Source organism: Rhinatrema bivittatum, chromosome 7 (assembly GCF_901001135.1).
Source record: "Rhinatrema bivittatum chromosome 7, aRhiBiv1.1, whole genome shotgun sequence".
Taxonomy (NCBI): Eukaryota; Metazoa; Chordata; class Amphibia; order Gymnophiona; family Rhinatrematidae; genus Rhinatrema; species Rhinatrema bivittatum.
The window spans coordinates 71,059,797-71,079,357 of NC_042621.1; the positions used below are offsets into that span (position 1 = coordinate 71,059,797).

Sequence of the window (19,561 nt, forward strand, 5' to 3'; positions counted from 1 at the left end):
GTAAAGAGAAGGGCAACCAGAATGATAAAGGGGGATAGAACAGCTCCCCTACGACGAAAGGCTAAAGCGGTGTTATTGTTTGGGAGAGTTGTGGGTGGATCCTTGGGCCGGTGGCAGATGACCATGCTTCTGGGGGAGGATCCCAAGAGGGACCACCGGTCAGGCTCAGAGTTTCGAGACAGACACACACTCGTTCTTTTATTAAACAATATATTGAACCACCAGAGGTGGCAGTAGTGAGTTGGAAGCACCTGGCTGGGCTATAGTCACTCAGACACTGGAACAGCGATCCCAGGATGGCAGAGCTGTAGAGAAACTGAATATAGTGAGTATGCAGAGTTCAGGAATAGAACCTTGATGGTAACACTCACACAATAGTCTCTTGAAGCAATCCAGGAGCTGGAATGGATTAGGCCCTCGAGAAGCAAGTACCTGGTTCCAGGAAAAGCTCTGAGAGAAAGGTGGTAACTCACTGGTGTTGTAGGCAGTGGTGACTTCCTGGCAGAAGTGGTATTCAGGAGCAGGTCCGAGAAAGTGGGCCTTCGAGGAGCGAGTACCGGTTCCAGACTGCAACCGGAAAGGCAAAGAGAAAGTGAGGCCCCCGAGGAGCGGGTACCCCTGGTAAGTCTGAGGAGGCAGAGTAGCAAGGTATGCGGAGAGCGAATCCCATCCGCAGCGATACCTGGAGGCAGCTAGGAAAACCTTTGCTAACTCAATTAGCGATTTCAGAGACCTTAAATATCCAGTGCGGATGATGTCATCTCAGGGGGACGCCCCTGAGGTTCGTGCCACTGCTGGTACTTGAGGCGGGGCCGCGCGTGCGCCCTTAGGTTTCTGGGAAGCTTGGCGGAGTGCAGCGTCTAGCTGGTCTGGGGACGCCGGAGAACGGCAAGATGACGCCGCGGCAGCCAAACATCCAACAAGCGAAGAGGGAGTCATCAAAGAGGTAAGGTAGGCGGAGTGGAGACATTGGGCAGAGACGGTCGCAACAAGAGGTTAGGGCTGTTCAGCTTGGAGAAGAGATGGCTAAGGGGGGATATGATGGAGGTCTACAAAATCATGAGGAAAAGAACAGGTAAATAAATGTGAATCAGTTTACTTTTTCAGATAATACAAGGACTAGGGGGCATTCTGTGAAGTTAGCAAATAGCATAATTAAACAAATTGGAGAAAATTATTTTTCATGCAGTGCACAATTAAGCTCTGGAATTCACTGCCAGAGAAAGAGATTAAGGCAGTTAGCATAGCTGGGTTTAAAAAAGGTTTGGACAAGCTCCTGAAGGAGAAATCCATAAACTGCTATTAGTCAAGTTGACTTAGGGATTAGCCACTGCTTATTACCAGCATTAGTAGCATGTGATCTATTTAATGTTTGGGTGCTTGTATGCTGGATTGGCCAATGTAGGACTTGATGGATCCAGTATGGCAACATTTTATGTTCTTGGCTTGTTCTGCTTTCCTAATAGGAGGTGTATTGGTGTTTTAGGGCCTGATGTAATATTTGCAGTGTTGCTTTTCATGGGTAGGGTTGATACTGTTTTGAGCTCTGGCAGTTAGCATGTTTTGGTATGGGAGGTTTACTGCATTGTAATTTATTTATTTATTTTAAAGATTTTATATACCGACAACCGTTTGCACATTGTATTGGTTTACAGATAACTTAAAACTTATAGTTTACAAATAACTTCGGAACAATGATATCAAGGGTAACAATTAGGCATGGGGCCTTTACAGTGAACAATAAAGCATGGAGATAAATCATTACAAAAAACAAAATATTAGGAGAAAGGTAGGGTAAAATTCAAATTGGGGGTGGAATGGCTTTTTTCATAGCTTGCTGAGGGTCAAGTTTACACTTAACACACTTTACAATAGTATAACTTTTTTGTGGGATTTTTCCTGGAATATCTCTAGCACTCTGTCATATCTCTAGGAACCCTGACCCTCGTATCTTTTCCCAACATTTAAAATCACCAAGAGGGCTAGACTCCCAAATGGGATAACTCCCTCCCCATTTCTCTCTGATTTGAAAGAGGGAAGGCGTTGGTTTTCTTTTTTTTCCCATTGCCTCGGGCAGCAGATTGCCTTCAGCTGCCACTGACTGAGAGGTGAAGATTGTGGGAAGGGGAGAAATAGAGCTTAAGAGGGCAGTAGCGAGATTGGAAAAGACACTCCCAATGCACCTCTAGGAGAATTCTGCTCAAAATATGTAAGTCTGCATCTTTGGGTAATAACTTTTCTGTATTACATTTTAAGTTAATTACTCAGATTGATGTATATTGTGTTATATTGACTAATCTAAAATTAAAATTTAAAATGTGTGCGAATTCCCTCAGGAGTTCTCGGTGATCTCTCTTCCTGTAACCAGAACCCTTATCCTTCTTTCTCCCCAGACCCACTGTATGTAAGAGAATAATAACTGGGGACGAAAACGGAGTCATTTTCATGCCCCCCCCCCAACCAACCAACCAGGTATTCCGCTGCCGCTGCTCGTACTTATCATTTCTAAAGCACTACGCTGTACGGTTCTCCATGAACTACAATCCGGCCATGTTTTTTCAGGCCTATCGCTAACCGGGACCAAACTGCCAATGCGGAAGGAACGATAGGGTTGGTTTGAGAGAAACATTCTCTTCAAATAGAAGACCACGAGAAAACAAGGCTTTCCCTACGCCCAGAAGTAAAACATCTCTCACCCCGACCCAGCAGCTCCCCCCCCCCCCCCAGCTAAGAGCGTGCACGCTGGAACCCCTCCCTACGCATGCAGTCAGCCGGCCGAGGGGAGAGGCCGCGGGGGCCTCCACGCCCAGCCGTCAGCCGGGCGGCGCGCATGCGCGCTTCGGGCTTCCGTGTCACCGCCGCACGTGGCTACCCCTAATGCCGGGCTGAGGGCGCGCGCGCGGGGTGTTCCTTGCCCCGGGACCGGCAGCATGGGGAAGAGCAAGGGCCGCAGGTTCCGGAGGCCGAGCTTTGCGCCCGCCGGCCTGCCTTTCGGCGACTGCAACCCTGGGAAAGGAGAGCGGGCGGCGGTGGAGGAGGAGGAGGAGGAGGAGGAGGCTGGCTGCTCGCCTGCTTTAGAGTTACTGGAGAAAGTAAGGCGGGCAAAGTTCTGTCGCCCAAGTACGGGGCATGGTGGGGGAGCGGCCTGCCCAGGACCGGAGGGCGCCCACGCCTCACAGCCGTGAGCCCGAACCCTGTCTGAGCTGCCTGAACCCTCGGCAGAGACACAGATTTGAAAGCCCTCTCCGCGGGCTCTGGAGTCCAGAGTTGTGCTTTCATGTTCGCTTGCTTGGGAGGGAGTTTCTGCCGTCTGTGGAAGCTCCTGGCACGTATCCATTTTATATTCGGCATCGTTTCAGCCCTCAGAACTAAGTTACTTGACAGCACAAATAATATGTTCGACGTAATTCTTTTGTTTTGTCTTAGAAGTGTTTACTGCAAATGTTGAGGTGACCAGTGCATCGTGTTTTACTCATATAGCTGAATAATCAAGTGCTTTCTAGAAAATTATTCTTTGCAAGTGCTTGAGGATGACATACGGTTTTAATTTTATAAAATTCCTGCCCGATCTGGTAATACTGAATCCCGTTGCTTTTATACATACATTAGTTACGACATTCATGCCTGCTTTGGCCATAACTTTTTGCACACTGCTGAACTTTGCAGATTAGAGGACTGTGTGAATAAGCCCCGCTTTCAATGTTTGGAGGCTTTGATTTGCTAAATTATACTAACGCATAAGCAATAAATAATGAAATATTGTTAAGTGTCCATAAGACTCTAAAAGCATATCAGAACGGAATACCAGAGGAGTTACATGGTCATCAGATCTTTGATTGCTGTAGAAATCTTTTTATGGAATTCTGTTTTATGTGTTTTATTACAGTGAGTATTGGAATGTCCTATGCGCCTATGTCAAAAAGTTTGATCAAGCAGAAGTGTTGCTGAAGCTGGCTAAGCTTAGCAGTCTTCACTCAATTGTTGTTAGCAGAAGGTCTATAGACAGAAATATTTATACAAAGAAAGCTTTTTGAAGGAATATACTTCTAATAGTTATTTTGGGGGAGGTTTTCCTGCAAAATAAAGGCATTGCCTAATGGTTGGAGCAGCAGGCTAATGACTAGGGAAACCTGGGTTTGAATCCTGCTTCTTCTCCCACTGATGTTCCTTGTGATCTTGGGCAAGTCATTTCACCCTCGGGTGCAAGGTTAGAGGCTATGTTAAAATTCAGTGTACAGTTTTCTGATGCAGTAAGCTAATGGTATGCTAATCCAATATGAATTAAACAAAAAAGCATGCTAACTCAAAAACAGGCCAATTCGGTACGGTGCGCTCAGGCCGAGCGCACCGTTAACCCCCGTTTGGTTGCGCGCTTTCGACTCGCTATTATTACCCCTTATACAGTAAGGGGTAATAATAGGGTGTGGAAAACGCGCGTCCAACCCCCCCCCCCCCCCCCCCCCCGAAACTTATAGCTCCCTTAACATGCAAATGCATGTTGATGGCCCTATTAGTTATATCCCGCGTGATCCAGAAAGCAAAATGTGCAGCGAAGCCACATATTTTACTTTAAAAAAAATTAACACCTGCCAGTGCTTTTCTGCTTTTCTGTACACCTTCCAACAATATCATAGCGATATTAAGTCTGAGGCCCCAAAACTTAAAAAAAAAGTTAAAAATTAAAAAAATATTTAAAATCGGCCCGCGGGTCGGAAGACGGATGCTCAATTATGCCGGCGTCCGTTTTCCGAACCCATGGCTGTCAGCGGGAATGAGAACAGATGCCGGCAAAATTGAGCGTCGGCTGTCAAACCCGCTGACAGGCGCTGCTCCTGCCAAAAAAGAGGTGCTAGGGACGCGCTAATGTCCTTAGCGTCTCTTTACCACAGGCCCTCGTTTGCATACTAAATTGTGCGCACAGGAGAGTGGGCGCTCGCCTTGGAGCGCCGGCTCTCCCGCAGGTTTTACTGTATCGGCCTGATTGCTTTTTTGTCTGCTGCAGCACACTGAGCTGATGATTTCAAAGTATTATCCACTATGACACCTAGATCTCTCTTGGGCGGTAGCTCCTAATATGGAACCTAACATTGTGTAACTACAGCAAGGATTATTTTTCCCTATATGCATCACCTTGCACTTGTCCACATTAAATTTCATCTGCCATTTGGATGCCCAATCTTCCAGTTTTGCAAGGTCCTCCTGCAATTTATCACAATCCGCTTGATGAATGTTAAACAGCACAAGTCCCAGTGGACTGCTTCAAGTGGTGTTCTACTAATGACCTTTCTCAGTTTGGAAAACTGACCATTTAGTCCTCTGTTTTCTGTCTCTTAACTCGTTACCTATCCACAATAGGACATTTTCCTCCTATCCCATGATTTTGTAATTTCCTGAGGAGTCTTTTGTGGGGGACTATGTCAGATGCCTTCTGAAAATCCAGGTACGCTTTATCGGGCTCACCTTTATCTACATGTTTATATAGCCCTTCAAAAATTCTTAAAGACTGGTAAGATAAGACTTCTTGCTATAAAACCATGTCAGTCTTCCCCCATTAAGCCATGTCTGTCTATATGGCTAGTGATTTTATTTGTAAGAATAGCTTCTACCATGCTGCCCATCACCAACACCAGGCTCACCAGTCTGTAGTATCCCAGGTCACCTCAGGAGCCTTTTTAAAAAAAATCGTCACATTGGCTTCCTTCCAGTGTTCAGGTATTGAGGCTGTGTTAAATGATAGGTTAGCAATTTCCTGTTAATTCTTTTACAACTTTGGGGTGGATGTCATCCAGTCTGGTGATTTATTATTCTTTAGTTTGTCGATCTGGTCTGTTACATCCTCCATTTTCACAGATATTTCTTTTTATTGCTCAGAAACTCCACCATTAAAGAATGTTTCAGGTTGTGGATATTTATTTATTTATTTATTTAGCACTTTTATATACCGCTATTCTGGTAACAGAGTTACCAATCAAGTCGGTTTACATTACAACAATAACCATGACATGAAGATGTCTTACAATAAACAGGTTCATCGAACTTGGATACAACGAAATGGGTTTAACAGCGTAAATAAAATAGGAATCAGGAATTAATAGTAGGACAAGGAATCAAGATTTGACTACATCGGGCAAAAAATAGGGCGAAAGAATCTCTTAAGGGGTTACCAAAGGCTAAGATCACTGGTGTGATATGTTCCCAACATTCTTCTTAGTACAGACCGAGGCAAAGAATTCGTTCAGTATTTCTATTTCCTTGTCGTCCCTCAGCACCCCTTTTACCCTTCAATCATCCAGTCGCCCAGCTCATTCCCTTACAGGCTCTTTGCTTCAAGGGTACTTGAAAAGGTTTTTATTTTTAGTTTTTGTCTTTCTGGCAAGTTTCTCTAATGGCCTGTCTTACTACTATTTTACTTTTTAACTTGCCAGTGCTTATACTCTGCACTGGCTTCCTGTTCAGTCAAGAATATTATACAAAGTCCTAACATTAATATTCGGCAACATTGGATCGAGCAGTGACCTGATGGGAATAACATTTTAATCCATTTGTATCAATCTTATTTGTTGTGTTTTCTCAATAGGATATGCATTAGTGGTAAATTACTGTCTTTTCATAAGGAAGGCTATTGTGCCTGGAAGTAAAGGGCGTTTGTTTTGCTTTTACTGAGATGTCAGCAGAACCAGAATATCTTTTTTTTTTGTATGGTGAGTTGTATGGGTAATGCCCTGGTTCTGCTCTGCACCCATTGCTGGGGGGTCGAGGGGGTTCCTGTGTATGCTTACGTTTAACCTCATGATGGTCATGTGCTCAGGGTGTCACGCAGGTGAGTACCATCTGTCAGGTGTGTCCCGACTGAAAAAAGATTGAGAACCACTGCTCTAGGGTATTCATGTTTAGATTTTTGAGTCTATCCCCCATATGCCACCTCTGACCAGGAGTTAAATTTTGAGTGTTAACATAACAGATTAAGGCTCTCTGCATTGGGGGCTCTCTGCATTAAGGCTCTCTGCAAATGTCTTTTAGCATCAGATTTCCATGCAAGGGCGGTAACCAGCACTGAGGTTTACACACACACCTGTCATGTGCAGACCTCCTTGCTGCATTGTGAGTCAAGCCATGTGCCCAAAAGTGAGCAGGCAAAACCGCGCTCTGCAGAGTGCACCTCCTGATATCGAGCCCCGGGGACAGGGAAATAGCTATGGTATTTGAATATAACTCCTCTTGAGCCATGAATGGAAAGTTGTGAACTAAATCTAAATAAATGAAGTTGAGCAGATATGGATGGAAAGCAGTCTGAGCAACTGGGCTAGTGATGTTCTGCATGCCCTGCCAGCCAGAGACAGGGACGAGGAGCCAGTGGAGTTCACCTCTGTCAGTGCCCTGGATAGAAAGTCTGCCGTTTTGGAAACCCTTCCACTGTCCCCCCTCTGTGTTCTCTGCCGATTTGGACTTGAAGGAGGGGAGAGTATTTGCGCATTGGGCCGTGTTATCCTACTCCAGGACCCAGGCTCTGACTGGGGTTCTAAAGCCAACAGCATGAACCCTGTGGTGTTTAAAACATGTCTGGCCCCTGGAAGTAAAGGCTGGGAGGATGTGGCCCGAGGTACCACCACTTTCTTCCTCCTCCTACCAGTTGGATCAGCAAGGGGGGGGGGGGAGGGAGATCAGCTGCTGGAGTGAAGAGGGCCTGTGTGATGAGAAGGTGTGGGAAGAGGGTTAAGAGATTTGCTGGAGTACATCCTTTCAGTTGTTTGTACTGCATCAAAATTGTGTTAAAAAAGAAAAGGTTTTTTTTTTTTTCTTTAAGATTATGGACTGCAGAAATTCTCCTCCACATATTGCTCCTCCAGGAGAGGGATTAGCTACATAGCTTTGTGATCTCTTTCACTCTCTGCTCAAGAACATCGAGGTGATGTGTGGAATTATTTGAGGTTCTGAGATAAAAATACACAGCTGAGAAACATTTTAGTATGAAACTAGGCGAGAACATGAAATTGTAAAAATTATATCAAGGACACACAAAATAGCAGAGATTGTATGTTTCTCACAAGTAAAAGCCTTTATTCTTGTGCGCATAAGGAAATCTGCTCTTAAAGTTGCAGAGTCCGCTTAATCAGGCATCCAGCTGACTTCACTTAAATACACTTTCTCCCAGGGTGTTACTGTAAACACTTCTTTGATTTAAGGTTTCAAGGTGAAAACATTTGCTAACATTAGCATTCTTAACTGGCCTGGGAATTCTAACCTAACCTTGAAGACTTACATTTTACAACTTCTTCTTCCTGTGATATCTAGAGCTACCAAGAAATACATTTGTCTTTCTTTTATCTAGTGTGACAGATTCCAGACTCGGCAGTGCCTCCTGGGGCTCACTGGGTACTTTTCCATTGAAAAGATGCCTCTCATAAATGTTATCTCAAATACCATCAAACATAACTCTGATTCACAAGCAAACAGCTCTTCCATCTGCTCCTTTTTTTTCCTTTCATTAGCTTCAGAGCCCCAGCTCCGAAGTGAGAGAATATGCTTGTGCCAGCATTTCAAAACTCGTGCAACAAAAGCAAATCATCCCATCCTTTATACGAAAAGATGCTGTTAAATGTTTGGGTCCGATGCTGCTCGACAAATGTTTAGCTGTGAGAGAGACGGCGGCTGGGGCACTCCGGTAAGTGGGTTGTATAGCCGTACCCTACAGTGCCTGAATGTAAACCGATGTGATATCTCAGATCGAACGTCGGTATATAAAAAAATACGGTTTTTTTTTTGCATGCTTAAGGAAGGTGGTTTACAATGAGAAATCTGACTGTATGTCCGAAGGGAGTTTGGAGAAAGAAATGTCAAACTGCATTCTGATAAGAAGCTGCTGAGAACGCAGGGTATAAATTGCAGTTGGGCTGCTTAGTGAAAAAATGGAAATCATTTCCTTGCTGAAGGATGCTCTAAGTTAAAAAGCGTATTGATGTCTTAGCAGAACATGATTATTTTAATTAAATGAATTCCTTATTAAGCATTTGATTTTTTTTTTTTAATCAAGAAAAGATTGCATTAGTTATAGAAGTAATTATTCTTGCCAAATATTCATGTCCTGCAAATAAAGGTAGGGCATGTGATTGTGATAGCGTATGTCCTTTTTTTTCCCTCAGGAACCTCAGTGCTTGTGGAGGGTTTGAAGTTTGTGATAACATGGTCACCCAGGATATTATGACACCTCTTGTTGCACTTTTGAGAGAGGTAGGTGCTAAATGTTGATCTTTTTTTTTTTTTTCCTTCTGAGATAAAAAGAAGCATTAACCTTTAATCTGTCAAGGCTTTCAAAATAATGTAACCTGTTGTAGGATTACCTAACTGTGCAGATGCCATTTGTGGATCATAGCTTGAACTTTGATGCTTCATTACCCACTCCATTCTTCTCTGTGGAAATGCAAAATTTCTAGGTTAAACACCACAGAGCAAATAGTGGTTACTTTCCTGAAAAATATAATGAGAGAGAGAATGCCATTTAGTGCAAATACCGTTTCATTGACAAAAGAGGCAGAAGGTCATGAAAAGGAGCTGTGACTTGTGCTTTTTTAAACATTACTGCAGTGTAAACAAACCCCAGCTCTTATTTTTAAACACAGAAAATGAGGATTTTAGAAATATATATGATCTTTATTACATATAACCCCCCCAGTAAATGTCTGGAAGTGAACCACTATCCAGAACCTGTGCATGAATTTTTCCTCCTATTCTGAACCATCTTATTTTTTTTTAGTTTCCAAAAACACACACAGATCGATACTCTAAGGCCGCGGTAGAAACAGTGCGGCAGTGTCAGGCGCACCCTCGTTCCCCGCATGCACAGTTCTCTTCACCTACCGCTCGATACTCTCTTCAAATTGCATGCAAATGCATGCCGCGGCTGTGAAGCCTTAGGCAAGCATTAGGCCCGCGCAACCCATTTTACTGTATAGAGCGCCTATACAGTATCCTGGGTTCGTGGGCCTAACGCTTCACAGCCGCGCTGGTATCTGTCATTTCAAATGTCATTTCAAATGACAGGTACCAGGAAGTGGACAGTTATGTTCCCCGATGCTCAGCAAACTTTCCCTCAGCCCCCGCTTACCTGCCCTGGCCCCGTCCGGTCTCCGGTGCAGCCCCAGTCCTGTCCCCTCCTCCCGAAGCAAAAAAAAAAAAAAACCCGAAAAAGTAGCAAGGCTCGGGCCTGCTACGGTAGTCCCTTCTCCCTTCTCCTCTCCTCCCGATTTCGGCGCTCAAGGCGGCCGAGTGGGCGTGCATTCATCCAGGCAGAGGGAGCCGGCTGCGAAAGTGGCCTCCGGCTCCCTCTGCCTGGATGAATGCACGGCCCCCGCCGGCAGTGAATAAATGCCCGTGCGATTTCGGCGCTCAAGGCATGACGTCACGACATGTGACTGCCTTGAGCGCCGAAACAATCATCTATTATATGGATACACCATGACGTGAGCAAACTACCTGTGACATGATGCCTCTTAAGGCTGCCTACCCAAAACATAATGATTTAATTTGGCTAACCATACACTGTGTAAGGCACTCTAAAATGGCTGACCATCTACAAAAAGTGGAATAAAAATCCAAATTAAATTATATTGTAGCGACTTAATTCACTGTACTACCCAGTCTGCCTTGCTTGCTGAAATAACCAAGATTTATTTAATTTAAGTGATTTATTACTGCATACATCTATTTTAGTTCTCAGTAGATTACATCAAACGTACATAATAAAATTAAACACAACAATTTGATCAACTTGCAGAAATGTAAATTTTTTCTCCAAGAGAATCTTATTTCACAAAACTGGTGCAGCACAGCTATATGCTGAGTTTTGTGTTTTTACTACTCTAGCTTGCTGGGGTTTTTTTGTTTTAAGAGCAAATTATATATATATAACTTTTTTTTTTTTTTTTTGCATGTGTGTGTTCAACCTGCAATACCTATATGATTGCGCAAGTTGTGGAAAAGGGGGAAAAAAAACCTGACAGCTCAGTGGAATCACAATTTCTTCAGTGTTTTGAATCAAGGGCTTCTGCTGCTATCATAAGGAAAAACCTTTTCCATCACAATATGTGTGTGTGTATCCACTTGACACAATCCAAATATACAGTTGTGATCATAAGTATACATACTCTTGGCAGAATTTTGTAAGATGTGTAGCATTTTAAGAAGTAACCCAGTGCTTTTCCCTCGATATAAATATTAACGACGCTGCACATCCGAAGATATTTAAACAATGACCATCATAATAGGCTTCCTCGTTAGGGCTTTCGCCTATTCAACTCGGCCTTATGTTTAATCATAGGTCATGATATTGGAAATATTTTTTTCAAGAGAATTTTTTCTTTGCAAATTAAAATTAATAAAGTCATTGACTATTTCAACCTCTGACTGGTATTATTCCATATATGCAATCCATCACGCAAATGATTCAACTTATCTTAAGATGTTTCACTTTTTCAGTCAAAAACCAAGACAGTGTTCACAGTGCTGACCCGACACGGAGCCGTGTTTCGGACTGCTATCACCATCTCCCAGTCCTTCTTCAAGGGTAATAGTTACATTTGTCGAACTTTTTAAAAATGGCGCTTTTAAAAATGGCTGCCGTCTCCCGCGGGCGCCCTTCCTCCCTTGCTCGCCTCTTCTCCCCCCTTCCACCCGCCCCGGCATGGCCAAGAACACGTTGTCCTCGCGCTTCCGGAAGGTGGACATCGACGAGTACGACGAGAACAAGTTCGTGGACGAGCAGGAGGAGGCGGCGGAGCAGCAGGGACCCGACGAGGGCGAGGTGGACAGCCTGGTCAGGCAAGGAGACATGCTCAGAGCTTTCCATGCAGCCTTACGGAATTCTCCAGTTAACACGAAGAACCAAGCGGTAAAGGAACGCACCCAAGGAATTGTGCTTAAAGTCCTCACATCCTTTAAAAGCAGCGAGATAGAACAGGCTGTAAAAACGCTAGACAGCAATGGTATTGACTTGTTAATGAAGTATATTTATAAAGGATTTGAAAAACCAACAGAAAACAGCAGTGCAATATTACTGCTGTGGCACGAAAAGGTATTAGCAGTAGGTGGACTAGGCTCGATAGTAAGAGACAGCAAGAAAAACTGTTTAAAAGACTGTGTAACTTGAAGCAGAGGAAAAGAAACAGTTTTGGACACAACTATGAAGAAGGAATTAGAGATATGACTATTAAACATGTTTCTAAAGATTGCTATCTATCTAAATTAAAATATTTTGGAAAATACATATGTTGGAATGCTCTTTATTGATGAAATGGGTTGAAAAACGCTGAAGCGCCATTTTTAAAAAGTTCGACAAATGTAACTATTACCCTTGAAGGACTGGGAGATGGTGATAGCAGTCCGAAACACGGCTCTGTGTCGGGTCAGCACTGTGAACACTGTCATGGTTTTTGACTGAAAAAGTGAAACATCTTAAGATAAGTTGAATCATTCGAGTGATGGATTGCATATATGGAATAATACCAGTCAGAGGTTGAAATAGTCAATGACTTTATTAATTTTAATTTGCAAAGAAAAAATTCTCTTGAAAAAAATATTTCCAATATCATGACCTATGATTAAACATAAGGCCGAGTTGAATAGGCGAAAGCCCTAACGAGGAAGCCTATTATGATGGTCATTGTTTAAATATCTTCGGATGTGCAGCGTCGTTAATATTTATATCGAGGGAAAAGCACTGGGTTACTTCATTAATATTGGTTACTCCCAATACTTTTCTATTACAATATTAAGTCCTACTCTAGTTATTTTCAAGTAGCATTTTAAGAAAACATGAGTGATCGGACAAAACACGTCTTATTTTTAATGTGTTGCAAATTAAACATTATGCATCACAGAATAGCACCATCATTAAACCATAGCAATAAAGGAAGTAATAAAATGATGCTGTTCAAAAGTTTGCATACCCTTGAATGTTTGGGCTGATAGCATACACTGACATTGACACACACACACACACAGGTGTTGAGATGGCAATAAAGGGTAGGTAGCCACATCTGTGCCTTGTTTGATTGTAATTAGTGTCTGTTTATAAATAGTCAATGAGTATCTTAGCTCTTGAGAAACTCTTGATCATTTCAACTAGGGCTGCACTGACTTTTGCTTTTCCCATGCTTCCATAACCAAAGAGCTGTCAAAGGATCTGCGAGCAAAAGTAGTTCAACTTTATAAATCAGGAAAAGAATATAAAAAGATCCAAAGATTTGAAAATGCCAGTCAGCACTTTTAAATATCTCATCAAGAAATGGAAAATTATGGGTTCTGTTAATATCAAGCCACGGTCGGATAGACCAAGATAGATTTTAGACACATCTACCAGGAAAGATTGTCAAGATGCAAAGAAAAACCCACAAGCAACCTCTACTGAAATACAGGCTTCAGAGTGGGTGTTTCAGTATGCACAATAAGGAGATACTTGAACAAAAAAGGGATTGTATGGTAGAATTGCCAGAAAAAATCCATTGCTCCACCAACACCACAAAACAGCCCGCTTACAATACGCCAAACAGCACCTAGAGAAGCCTCAAAACTTCTGGAACAAAATAATTTGGAGTAATTGAGACCAAAATTAAACTTTATGGTCAAAACCATAAATGCTGTGTTTGGAGAGGAGTTGTCAAGCCTTAAGAAGAGAAGCCTACCATCCCTGCTGTGAAGCATGGAAATGGATCTCTTCTGTTTTTGGGATGAGAGAGCTACAGCAGCACAAGGAATTTAGTCAAAATTGATGACAGGATGAATGCAGCATTTTATCAGAAAATATGAATTAGAAACATAACATAGAAACATAGAAATGACGGCAGAAGAAGACCAAATGGCCCATCTAGTCTGCCCAGCAAGCTTCACACATTTTTACTCTCATACTTATCTGTTTCTCTTAGCTCTTGGTTCTATTTCCCTTCCACCCCCAACTTTAATGTAGAGAACAGTGATGGAGCTGTATCCAAGTGAAATATCTAGCTTGATTAGTTAGGAGTAGAAGCCGCCGCAATAAGCAAGCTGCACCCATGCTTATTTGTTTTACCCAGACTATGTTATACAGCCCTTATTGGTTGTTTTTCCTTCTCCCCTGCCGTTGAAGCAGGGAGCTATGCTGGATGTGCATCGAAAGTGAAGTATCAGGCACATTTGGTTTGGGGTAGTAACCGCCGTAACAAGCCAGCTACTCCCCGCTTTGTGAGTGCGAACCCTCTTTTCTTCTCCCCTGCCGTTGAAGCAGAGAGCTCTGCTGGATGTGTGAAGTATCAGTTTTTCTTCTCCCCTGCCGTTGAATCAGAGAACTATGCTGTATATGCATTGAAAGTGAAGTATCAGGCTTATTTGATTTGGGGTAGTAACCACCGTAACAAGCCAGCTACTCCCCTCTTTGTGAGTGTGAATCCTTTTTTCCACATTTCCTCTTGCTGTTGAAGCTTAGAGCGATGTTGGAGTCACAGTAAGCCTGTGTATGTTTATTTAATAAGGGTATTGACTCCAGGCAGTAGCCATCATTCTGGCGAGTCACCCACTCTTCATTGGCAGCCTCTTGACTTTATGGATCCACAGTGTTTATCCCACGCCCCTTTGAAGTCCTTCACAGTTCTGGTCTTCACCACATCCTCCGGAAGGGCATTCCAGGCATCCACCACCCTCTCCGTGAAGAAATACTTCCTGACATTGGTTCTGAATCTTCCTCCCTGGAGCTTCAAATCGTGACCCCTGGTTCTGCTGATTTTTTTCCTTCGGAAAAGGTTTGACGTTGTCTTTTGATCATTAACACCTTTCAAGTATCTGAAAGTCTGTATCATATCACCTCTGCTCCTCCTTTCCTCCAGGGTGTACATATTTAGATTCTTCAATCTTTCCTCGTACGTCATCCGATGAAGATCCTCCACCTTCCTGGTTGCCCTTCTCTGTACCGCCTCCATCTTGTCTTTGCGTTTTATTGGCCAGAAAGCTGTGCATGGGGCACCGTTCCAATATTCATTCCTGCTCCCAAGGGGTTAAGGGAACTGGGCAGCCTCGGGGGGTGTGGGGGGGGGGGCTAGATCCTGCTGTTAGGCTTTTACCCGTGCGCTGCTTGGTAGGTTGTGGCAGTGTTTTCACGCGCTTTTCTGCACATTCGGCTTCCCTCCACAGGAGTGTCTGAGTGTGCAGTTGCATCTGCCTGTGCGTCCAAATTGTGCACCCGGTTTCTTTCGGGCGCACTGCCTGTGCGCATATTCTCACATTTACCGGTTGTGCACGCTGACAGTGTGCATAGACTTGGGGGTACATACATTTCACGCACCTACATTTTTTCATCGAGAATTAGCTGGACGCGCATCTTCAGTCGCCTGTTAGGCGTACCGATGGACTAATGGTGGCGGTGACAAAGAAACCTAAGCGCCTTTCTCTCTGTCACCTGTCGTATATGGGCATCTCAGCCTGGAGTGCCCTCTAACATGTGTCAGTGCTGCTTAGGGTGAATTATCTTTCTCTGATTTTACTAAGCCTGGTTCTTCCCAGCCTGATGATGGTCTAGTTAAGGACTTGTCCGGAGGCACGCCTGACCTTGGAACTCCTTTGATTGGTTCCTCAGCAGAGGATGACAGCTCAGTGGGCACTGCACAAGTGCCTTCCAGTTTTGGCATTGATCCTTCTGCCTTTTCTTGGATAGAATGTTTTCAAGGATTGGAATCCTTTCCTCAGGCACAGTCCTCTGCCGCATCCAATCCTGACCCCCCCCCCTCTTCTGGTACTACTTTTAAGCGCTGACGTACACCTCAAGCTGCAGGCGTTTCTGACAGGCGCTGATGAGGCAGATCCTGACTCTCTGGAAGATGGGGAAATTCCTCCAGGACTGGAACTGTATAGGACTAAATTGCAGTTCTTCCATAGCGATGAGCTGTCTGCCCTGATTTTCCAGACCTTGAAGATGCTTGGGAGGGCCTGGTTCAGATTGCATGTCTTGAGCCAAAGAAAAATCCCATTTTGGTTTTCTTGTGTAAAGCCTTGGGTTTTTTTTCCTGTTATGGAAGCCATTCAAGAATTGATTGATCTTTAATGGGGTTCCCTGGAAGCAAATTTCAAAGGGGGGGTCGGACCTTGGAAGGCCTGTACCCCCTGAATCCAGTGGTGAGAGAGCGTCTGTGTTTTCCGAAAGTGGATGTGCCTGTTTGTGCCAACTCTAAGTGGATGACTATCCCCTTGGAGAGGGTAGCTGCCTTGAAGGATGTCCATGATAGGAGGATTGAGCCATCCTTAAGCAAGCGTTTGAAGCAGTGACATTGCGGATCACTTCCTGTTGTTCCCTGTCTGCTTCTCTCTCAGGAAGTTGATGATTCTGGAGTGAATTCCAGAACAGTTATGGAACCCACCACTGCCTTTTTAGCAGATGCAAACTGCGATTTGGTCTATATCTCAGCCAGAGGAGTGGCTTCAGTAATAGCAGCCAGGCGTTCGTTATGGCTGGAAATTGGTCGGTCGATGCGACCTCCAAATTAATCTTATGAAATTGCCTTTTAAAGGCTCGCTTTTGTTTGGGAGCGAGTTGGAGAAACTGGCCAGTAAGTGGGGCAAATCCCCGGTTCCTCTGTTGCTGGAGGATAAGAAGCAGTTACTGCGCCCCTTTGGTATGAGAAGTCGTCTCAAGGGTTCCAAGCGGTTTCATCCCTACAGAGGGCCAAATTTTCAAAGGACTCTGCCTTTCTGTAGATTTCAATCCTTTCATCCCAGACAGCCCAAGCGATGCACAGGCTCAGATAGCGGATCCTCCTGAGCCTCACAAGGAAGGTTTGCCAACCCACCCCTGGGAACAGGAGAGAGGACGCCTCTCTTATCAGAGAGATCACATCGGATCAGTGGGTACTGGAGGTGATACGAGAAGGATATGTGCTGGAGTTTTGCACCGTTCCTTGGGATGTGTTCATGGTGTCTCCCTGCAGAAGAAGCAGGTGGAATCTATGCTGTGAAGGCTCCTCAGTCTGAGGGCTGTGGTTCCACTACCTATGTCTCAAAGTATGGGGTGATATTCCATTTATTTTGTTGTGTCCAAGCAGGAGGGCTCCTTTCGTCCCATCCTGGATCTCAAGAGTCAAACGTCATTTGTAGGCGACTCATTTTTGCATGGAAACACTGGGCTAAGTGATAATGACTGTGTAGCCAGGGGAATTTCTGACCACCTTGGATCTGTCCGAGGTGTACCTCAATATCTCCATCAGATTGGAATACCAACATTATATGTGTTTTGCGGTGTTGGGGTGCCATTATCAGTTTCAGGAGCTGCCTTTTGGTCTAGCCACTGCTCTCAAAACCTTTTTGAAGATTATGGAACTGTGCCGTGGGCGAGAGCGCACATGCGTCCTCTTCAATGCTCCCTGCTGTCTCATTGGAACCCGCAGTCTCGGGACTATTTGATTTGGCTCCACTTGCCGATAGAAATCTGCTCTCACCTCCAGTGGTTGTAAGTGGATCATCTGGGGAAAAAGAGTTTCCCTGACCTGCCGGATGGATAGGTACTCATGACAGATGAGTCTCCAGGATTAGGGAGCTCATTTTCAGGAACTAATGGTACAAGGATGCTGAAGTACAGAAGTCTCTCTCTCTGGAGCATCAATTACCTGGAAGCCCAGGAGGTCCAGTCAGCATGCTTGAGCGGCAGACTGCAGGGATGAGCAGTTTGAGTAATGTCAGTGCAACGACAGTGGCTTATATCAACTGGCAGGGAGGACTCGAGCCAGCAAGTGTTGCTGGAAATAGACCAACTTATGGAATGGGCGGAAGGGCATCTCCAGGAGATCTTGACCTCTCACATTGCAGGAAAAGACAACGTAAGAGCAGGGAGAGTCTGGACACAGGAGAATGAGTATTGTTGGATGAGGCATTTCAGTTGATAGTGGAGCGCTCCTAGACTTGCTGATGACTTCTCTCAATGCGAAGGTTCCTTTATTCTTCAGTCGCAGGAGAGATCCGAAGTCCTTGGGTATTGATGCTTTCATGCAGGGCTGGCCAGAAGGCAAGCTGCTGTATTCCTTTCCCCTGTGGCACATGTTGGCAGAATAGTTCGCAGGATCGAAGGCCACAGGGGGGTGGTGCTCCTGGTGGTACTAGATGACCATGATATGCAGATATGCAAAGACTCCTGGTAAAGACCCCCCTTCATCTTATGCTGCACAGGAATCTGCTGTGGTAGGGGCCTGTCCTTTACAAAGATCCAACTCTGTTTTGTCTTACAATAGGGCCCTTGAGAGGGCTCGCTTGCTGAAGCATAGATATTCTTTTGCAGTGCTTGCGACCTTTCTACAAGCTCGAAAGTTCTCAACTTCCTTAGCCTATGTGCCGGTTTGGCTTATTGTGAGGATCAAGGTGTTCTTGTTCAGTTACATTCCAAAATGAGCGGGATCTTTTACAGGATGGGTTGGCCCTTAATTCCTTGCAGGTAGAGGTTGCGGCTCTTGCCTATTTCAGGGGCCAGGTGAATGGTGAATCCTTATCGTCTCATCCTGATTCCTTGAAATGAGAGCAACATCTTTGTCCTCCCTTGGGGTTACCTGTTCCTTTGTGAAGTCTTAACCTGGTGTTGGATTTCTTGGTGGGCCCTACGTTTCGACAGCTGTGTAGCCTTTCCTTGCGGTCATTGATCTTGAAAACAGTGCTGCTGCTGGTGATATTCTGTGCATTGAATTTCTGAGCTGCAGGCCTTGTTGCTGGGAGCTGTTCCTTTGGGTGACTCCAGGAGCCATACAGTTGTGTACTGATCCTTCATTCTTACCAAAAATGGTCTCGGATTTTCACTTGAATTGGTCCATTTCCTTGCCGTCCTTGGATAAGGAAAGAGATGCAGAAGAATATCGCCTGTTGCATCCCTTGGGTCAAGAGACATATGAGGTATCTGGAGGTTTCTAAACCTTTCCGAAAGATGGATCAGCTGTTGGTCCTTCATGGTAGAGGAAAACAGGGCAAACCAGCTTCGCGGGCTACAGTAGCTCGTTGAACGTTTGGAACTGCGTGAAAATTCAAGAAAAGGATTTCCCCTTGAGGCAGAACTGTGTGGTTCGAAACATGATCATGTCGGGGTTGGATTAATGCTAGCATTGGAGAGATGAGTATATACCAATTTATGATTGTAAAAAAAAAAAAAAAAAAATGATCATGGATATCAGAGTTCGTCAGCATGTTGATGAAATAGTAATAATAAAGTAATGGGACCTAGTACTAATTTGGGATTGATTGATATACAAACTCCTTAAGTGTGGGTCCTACATAAATAATAATACAAAATACATAAATTCATATTGATATGAAATAAGTAAGTAAAGCGTGGCTATATGTAAGAAGAAATATTTGAAGGACATACCAGTAGACTAGTCTAATTGCGCTGTGAACATAAGAACTTGCCATACTGGGTCAGACCAAGGGTCCATCAAGCCCAGCATCCTGTTTCCAACACTGGCCAATCCAGGCTACAAGTACCTGGCAAGTACCCAAAAACTAAGGTCTATCCCATGCTACTGACGCTAGTAATAACAGTGGCTATTTTCTAAGTCAGCTTAATTATTAGCAGATA

General features: G+C 44.3%; 1 protein-coding gene and 1 pseudogene across 4 annotated transcripts in view; both read left to right on the forward strand.

Annotated features, from left to right (window-relative positions):
- Positions 1 to 820: 820 nt before the first annotated feature.
- HEATR3 (HEAT repeat containing 3) overlaps positions 821 to 19,561 on the forward strand; it is a 94,173-nt gene continuing 75,432 nt past the window's right edge. Inside the window, exons 1-3 of one of the 4 annotated variants that reach the window (XM_029608510.1) lie at positions 821 to 946; positions 8,490 to 8,662; positions 9,141 to 9,228. In XM_029608510.1, the coding sequence (XP_029464370.1) occupies positions 8,610 to 8,662; positions 9,141 to 9,228 (141 nt within the window). In that variant the 5' untranslated portion in view covers positions 821 to 946; positions 8,490 to 8,609. Of the gene's footprint in view, positions 947 to 2,063; positions 2,210 to 2,430; positions 2,473 to 2,774; positions 3,093 to 8,489; positions 8,663 to 9,140; positions 9,229 to 19,561 lie in introns of those variants that run through there. The other 3 variants (XM_029608509.1, XM_029608508.1, XM_029608507.1) reach the window with 3 other exon arrangements.
- On the forward strand, positions 11,640 to 12,277 carry LOC115095178 (annotated as a pseudogene).